Source organism: Lupinus angustifolius, chromosome LG06 (assembly GCF_001865875.1).
Source record: "Lupinus angustifolius cultivar Tanjil chromosome LG06, LupAngTanjil_v1.0, whole genome shotgun sequence".
Classification (NCBI taxonomy): domain Eukaryota; kingdom Viridiplantae; phylum Streptophyta; class Magnoliopsida; order Fabales; family Fabaceae; genus Lupinus; species Lupinus angustifolius.
Window position 1 is genome coordinate 11,997,093 of NC_032014.1, and position 7,703 is coordinate 12,004,795.

The 7,703-nt window shown below is 33.7% G+C and overlaps 1 protein-coding gene across 2 annotated transcripts; it reads right to left on the minus strand.

Moving 5' to 3' along the window:
* On the minus strand, positions 4,278-6,781 carry LOC109349883 (RNA-binding protein 1-like). 2 transcript variants are annotated; one of them, XM_019590922.1, is made up of 5 exons: positions 6,442-6,781; positions 6,048-6,339; positions 5,874-5,935; positions 5,685-5,766; positions 4,278-4,743 (listed from the first exon to the last, which is right to left on the minus strand). In XM_019590922.1, the coding sequence occupies exons 1-5, from the start codon at positions 6,541-6,543 to the stop codon at positions 4,622-4,624; spliced, it is 660 nt and encodes a 219-aa protein (XP_019446467.1). In that variant the 5' UTR covers positions 6,544-6,781; the 3' UTR covers positions 4,278-4,621. The 2 variants fall into 2 exon arrangements, with proteins under 2 accessions (XP_019446467.1, XP_019446468.1); XM_019590923.1 differs by lacking the exon at positions 4,278-4,743 and adding an exon at positions 4,852-4,951.

Genomic DNA, 7,703 nt, shown 5'->3' on the forward strand with positions numbered 1-7,703 from the left:
TGAGACGTGGCTTGGTGCTTGCTGACCTGGTCAGGTGTCTGGTTCACCATTGAGCACACATGTGGCACCGCTGAGCTGCCTGCTTGAGTAGCTTGGGCGTGTGCCAGGCTTGTGTCTGACCGTGCCAAGCTTGTGTTATGACCGTGTCAGGCTTTGTCTGGTGCTAGGTTGAGAGGTCAAGCAGGTGTTCTGAGCTCCCTGCTTGAGCAACTTGGTATGTGCCTGGTTGGTTTGACTGAGCCAGGCTGGGTCTGACCGTGTCAGGCTGGTGTCCAGGTCAGCTTAGCATAGCTTGGTCCATGCTAAGCTGCCTGCTTGAGCACCTTGAGTTTGACTTCTTTTTCTTCTTGGACCATGAGTCTTTATTCTCTTTTCTTTTTCTTTCTAAATCCTACAAAACACATTAAAGAGAAATACAAACACAAATATACAAGATTGTGATATTTTATCCAAAAAGTATTATTTTTAAGTTGATTTTTCTCAATTATGCTTAAGATAAGTGCCATAAAAGTGTATAAAATTTAAGTATGTTTGACACTTATCATGCAGGAAGAGATATCAAAACCAAGTGCACGAGCAGGTCATCACCAAGCTCTAACTTAAGTGATTTGAGTTTTGATGCGAGATTAGACATCGCCATAATTTACTCCCTTATGTTCCCTTTGCCTTTATACTTCATGGATATGAGTTTAGCCAAAAGGCTACTCGTCTTCGCCTTTTCATTCTTGGCAAAGAATTGTTCTATTTCTTCAAGGAACTTCCTTGCACTTTCAACCTCAGATATAGAGCCCCGAAACGCATCTGGAATAGAGCGTTTCATGATCATTAGACACATTCAGTTAGAGCATTCCGATTTCTCAATTTTAGCCTCATCGAGGTTTTCCGTAGTGGAAATGAGTTTCTTCACACGAAGTGCCAGATCCAAATCCATACAACCGAGAATAATTTCTACGACTTCCTTCCATACCTTAAAGTTTGTCCCATTCAGCAATGAGATGTTACTGATTTGAGCAGAAAAATTTGCAGCATTGGTAAAAGACACTGAATCCACACAACAAGGAATTAATGGCATGTTCACATCTTAACAAACAAGTCATGTAACATATATAAAACAAGACATGTTCACATAATAGACCAATCACAAGATACCTAGCACAACATCAAATTCTAGTGTTTGGACAGAGAAATCAATTTGTAAGTGGTATTCTAAATGTAATGATCAAATATTAACAATTAGTTCTGTCAAATAATAATCTTTCTTTGGACCGACTATTATTCAAATGAAGAAAAAAACTTTATAATTGTTACATATTTATCAGCACATGTATGTTATTATTTGGCCAAATTGTGTCTTCCTTTGGGCCGAACGCAATTCGCATAAATAATCTCATACACATCTATGTAATTTCTATAATTTCCACAATAGAGGTTACTTTAGCAACATATTGCATCTATTACTTCAAAATAATTACCAGACAAAAAATAAGCAATATGAGTCAATTACAAAAGAAATATAATCTTGGAATTAAAATCTTTAGATTTAATATCTTTTATGATTACCAAATCTAATCCAATAATAATTCCAAAATAATAATATATAATTCATACATATCAATGTATTAAAAAAATGCATCTTAATCAAATGTAAATTGGACCTAGATTAAGAAAAGAAACACAAATGTAAATCATTATCAAGTAACGCTATAGTAAACAGATGTTGTGCGTTCATGTTATGTGCAATGAAATATAAAATACAATCCATAAACTCCACATATATTTTCTTTTTACATGTTGCCGCACAAAAAAAGAACATCGCACAACACTGACATTCTATGAATGGGAGACATTGAAATCAGGACATATCTTCACATGAATTACCCAAACATTAAGTTAATATAATCACAATTTAAAATTATAAAAAAATTCAAACAGTGTGTTAAACGCCAATTTGAATCCATTGAAATGAAAACACCATACCATTATAATCAATAACCAATTGTTGCAATCTTGGCAGATAAAGGAAAACAAAACGTTTTTCACATTTATCACAAAGTATTGAATCTTACATATGATGTGTGTACAATTATGATTCATGAAAAAAATTGCTGTGCGGAAGCAATTCAATATTCCTAATATTTATAACATAATAGCAGAAGAATTTAATAATCCTCAAATTAAAATTAGGGTTCATACAAGATTTGAGAAAACACCTTTAATGGATAATCATAAAAATTCAGAACCTCTACTCTGATACACTTGATGGGAACTCCTTATGATTGTTGTAATATCAATCATAGAATCTTGAATCTCATGATTCTCACACACATATATGAAACAAAAGGTGAAGTATCATACCTAAATCCATGTTCCTAGATATGCTCCTTTGATCTACGTTTCTAAAAGAAGTTTTGAAGTTTTGTGGTATGATGACTTTCCTCAACCAAATCCCTCATTCTTCTTAGGACTTGCGTTTTCACTCTGATGGAGAGAAGAGAAAATTGAATTTGATTTGATGTGTTGGAGACCATAACCTTCTTTATGCGTTAGCTTATATGGTTTTCATTATCCCCTATGAGTTAACCTAGTGTCCACCCATTAAGCCCATATTCGTTATCAGCTTTTAGAAATTTAAGGCGAAGCGAGTAATTAGATCACTTATAATATAACATTGGAAATAAATGACTGATATCATTGTATTAAATATATAATGTCCACGTTAATTATAAATTATAAATTTATAACAGTTGGTTCAACTCTTTCCTTAAATCTCAAACTATTTGAAGCAAAAAAAAAATAGTAGTAACATGCGAGTACATTAATTTGAAGAAAAACATTCTATAATCTCAAATCGATTGGTACATTTACCTGCTTGTTTCTTTATTAAAGTGATGATTGACAATATTACAATAAAGATTGAGTAATGATATATCTTTATTAAAGTGATGACTGATACTATATTAAAGATTTAGTAACGATATAACGTACTACATTAAAGACACTGCCATAAGAAAGTATCACTTTAAAATACATGTTGTCACATGTCATTTTTGTATTGTTTAAAGAACTTATAAATAGATTTTGTAGGAAAATACATCATTTTTTCAACATATTAACATTACTTTGAAACTGGCCAAGTAAACTTAGGAAAAACAAGTCAAAATTAAGACAATAGCTTTATTGTCCAATTTCATGGGACAGAGGAAACTCTTATGTTACATGATCAAGTGGTGTTATTATTGGTATCATATAAAAGCTTTAGGCCACACAAAGCAACACTATCACATATTTGAAAACTCGTCATTTCCATGTTGGCTTTTTATGAGAAGATGCCTAAACCAGATGTATACACTTCATCACGTCTTTGCACACATTTCATCGTCTGATTATAATTAGACCAACCTTTTCTAATTCTAGATTATGCTACCTCACTTTGATAATGATATGAAACCTTCCTTACAATTGTGCATAAAAAAATATTAAATAAATAATACCCACACAATAAATTGGTAAACTAACCCACACAAATTGTTGACACCCAAGAAACTATCGGTTTATGTTAGTTGAAAATATTGATTTTCATCGAGGTCACGTTTGTTTAAGTTTTAAATTATTTTTAATTTAAAAAACCACTTCTAACCATTTCGGTCGAACTTTTAAATGGTAAAAAATGACAGGAAAAAAAAATACTGAAACCCTGTTGACCGTTAAATGAAAAGCTATATTTTTTAATTCTAAAGAAAACTTCATGCAAGAGGAAAGAGAATGTATAAAAACACAACCACAAGCATATAGAAAAGGGTGTGAATGAAGCTTTCACTACTAGGGAATAGTGAAAGTAAATGTATACAACCTTATCCTATGAGCAGATAGATTATTTCCATAATTTAAACTCATGATCTCCTAGTCATACTGAGTAGCAAGTACCTAAGCAGGATTTTTATAAAACACTACGACAAGACAAAGTACGGACATAAACTGAACAAAACTTTATAGAAGCGTAATAAATAAATCTTAATGCATCTAAACTTGGAACTTGTAATAAGATCATGGAAGGTCTAATAATTTTTTAATTTTTTTCCATATTCAGTTAATTTTTATTTTACCACCATAACAAGTTAACAAAATCAAGATCAATAAGAATCTTAACTGTGCATAAGAGATACTTGAGATGCACATATTACCCAGTCTCACACCCATATATAATATAGCTCCCTAAAGCACATACCCAAGTGTAGGTACCATACCAGGATAACCAGTAATATTGATTAAGCAAAGAATAATAATGAAATAATTTTAAAAATATAGTTATTTGGGCAACACAAAATATACCCTACAATATCGGACAGCAGGTTCATACTAAATTTATCAATAATAATACACCAGACTAAATGGATATATATATATCTTAAAAACACTACATCTGTAATATTTGCTAAAATGAAACTGTACTTTGATCTCAGCTGGTTAAAAAGTGCATCTCAAGGGATCTGAGATAGCAATAAAAAGTGCAAGTGGGGAGGAATGGTCCATGAACATTCTTGCCCCAAAATCATGTATAAATAAATAAGACCATCAACATTCTGATGAGCATAAAACACAGATGGCCTATGTGAACTAGCTTTTACCTCTTACCACGAGATGCAGGGCCAGGGCCAGGGCCAGATCCAGATCTTGGACCAGGATACCGAGAAAACTGAAGCCGCAAGTGACTGGACTCAGGATGGAGTTCATCTACTTTATAACCTGTGCCATCCAAACAACAATGTCAGCAAACATTAAGAAATTCCAGTACATAATTATGTGAAAATCATAAAACACAAAATTCAAGAATGAATTTTATGACCGAATATGATGATTATGGACAGCTGATAGCTTGGCAATCAAGGGAGCACATGCTGACTACAACAAGTATAACTAAGCATGGCCGTTAGCATCGAGTCTTGCATTCTAGTTGAACAGTTCAAATTGAATACCTATTCATTTTTTGTGACTGTAGTATTCTTCTTGAATTTAAATTCTCTTTAATGGTTAAACAACAGAATTGTTTTTGTCAAACTTAAAAGGCTGATCTTTTTATAATTATGAAATCAAGTCTAGTGAAAAGAAGGGCGAAAAAAGACAAAACTCCATCAACTATCCTACTTTAAGCAATCAAAAGATCAAATGGATAATCGAGAAGATCTCTTAATTCGTGATATTGATTATAGTGGTGGTGATAATGTTCCACCATTGGATAAAACAATTTCCCAGAATTGTAACAATTTCAGAATAAGTCATAGAACAGGTGCATCGTAGTATGTGTTCTTTTTATGTTACTTGAGATGAAGGTGAGGGTCATGGAGGTTGCCAGTCACTGCACTAAATATTATACTACTTCAGCAAGCTGGTATCTTTTTCATTCACCAAGATATTGTGTTAGTTTTGAGTCCGATAAGCATACCATATCAAGTACCCTCCAGCTTAACATTTTTTTCTTCCAATCTGATTCATAATTAAACTATCCAAAAACAAAAAACTCAATAGTCATGTCATACAAGAAAACAAAAAATTAAGTGCATTCTCTATTTTTCACAACCTTCATCATCATTGTTATCTCATATTTAAGGTGATTCAGCTAGATGATCCACAGAATCAAAACCAGAAACTAATTTCCTTTTATATCAGCAGGTAACGAGAAATGATACCTTGCAAGGCACTCATAGCAGTTGCTGCACAAGCTGGATTTTCAAAGTCCACAAAACAAAGGATCAGAGGATCTCCACCTCGCTGCAATGAACAGGCATTTCATCACAAAGTGGACATTGTAACTTCCAACCAATCAACTAAATAATAAAAGAGGACAAGCAGAAATCTGTTACAAATAGTATACTCACATGTTTGGATTCTTTGCTCACAAGTCTCACTTCTCTATATCCAACAAAAGGGCGAAAAATATCTAAAGATGATGTCAAGGAATATGAATAACTGAATTGAAACAAATAAAGCTCAGGAGGCATAGATGTAAGATGTTACAATTACTAAGCACTGCATTAGAACAAAAAGGATACGTGCCACTTCTCTTTTTGTGCAGTCGGAAGGGAGACCTTCAACATATAAAGTATTTGAAGCATCTGGAGGTAGAGGTACTGTCTCAGGTCCAGGCCTGTAAGCTGCATCAACTGGTAGCTGGCCACCATAATTAACACCTCTTCCATTTGGTGTAAGACCACGACCATCACCTCCATGATGCCCCATGGCTGAAGGATCAGCTAGTGGATAGCCTGGAAATCCACCACCACCCCTCCCCAATCCAAGAGCACTAGTTGTACTAGTTTCCCCAGAAGTAAGCGAAGAAGGTTGCTTTAAAACGAAAAAGGATGCATATTTTTTAGCAAACACGTCTAAGCGCCCAAGAAATAAACAGTAACATATTTATGTAAACTTATCAAGATAAAATGTTACCCCACTATGAAGGTAGCGATCATAAGCAGATCCAATTGTTTGTATGTCCTTTAACATTTGGTGACCAATATGGTCATCACTGCGAGCAATATAATTATGCATCTCATTACCTGAAGAATTGCCAGAAGCAGAAATATCTGGAAAAAAACTGGTCTTACAACTTGTTTCTCTAACAAAGAATACTTAAACTGAAAAACGCATACAAAAGTTGAAGACTCTTATGTCATATATAATATAATTCCTATTCCGATATTGCTAAACACTGAATATACTAGAAGACTATGTGCATATAACAGTTGAGCTTTTGGAACCCTTTTAACCATGGGTTGGGGCTTTCCAGAAGCTAAATGGTACCAGGCATGATATACACCAAACAAGTATGCAAACAGTAGCAAAACTCAGGCAACTGAGCATGTGCCCCACAATGCAAGGCACTAATAATAAAAGGAAGAGTGGGCTGCAAGTTGCACCCTCAAACATTTCAAACTTGCTCCAGGAACTGAAATCTATCAAGCGAGAGTAAATATATCAATACAAGAAGAAAATAGCTATTGTTATTGCTAGAATATATAAAAGTATCTCAGAAGATCTTAAATTATACTATAAAGAATATCTACAAGATACTTATATATAAAGAGAATATCCTATATTATGATGATTATATATTAGATTTATTTAGAGTATCTTAGAACATACTGCATTCCAAACCTTCAGCAACTCAAACAACTTAGACCCAAAAAACTATGTCGACTTAACCCTCAAGTTCAACTTGCCAGAGACAAAGCACGCGTTCTACAACCTTCCTAGGAGTTCTAATGGATCTAAATTGCTTTCAGACTTAAAATTACTTAGAAATGCACTTCAAGGAGTTAGGGGATAATCTGATGTACATGTATTAGAGTAGTTAATATTGCCAGTTGGCAAAACTGATTGTAAGAAACAGTTGTGCCTCTATTCTCCTATAAAAAGGATTGAGTAAGCACTCATCAATTAAGAATTCAGAAATAGAAAATAACTAACTAAGAGTTAGTTACAATAACTGCTCTCTCTCTCTTTCTCTCTTCTCTCTTCTTAGTTTTCTTCTTTTTCTTACAGTCATTGACATACAGTTGCTTGAATCCTTGGCAACATTAAAGGAACATTCGAAAAGGAATTGTTTATACAAATCGAGGACATAATGTCATTGTTGAGTATTCAAATGCAGATTGGGCAGGAGATCCAAGTTATAGACAATCTGCTACATGTAACTAATTGTTAATAGG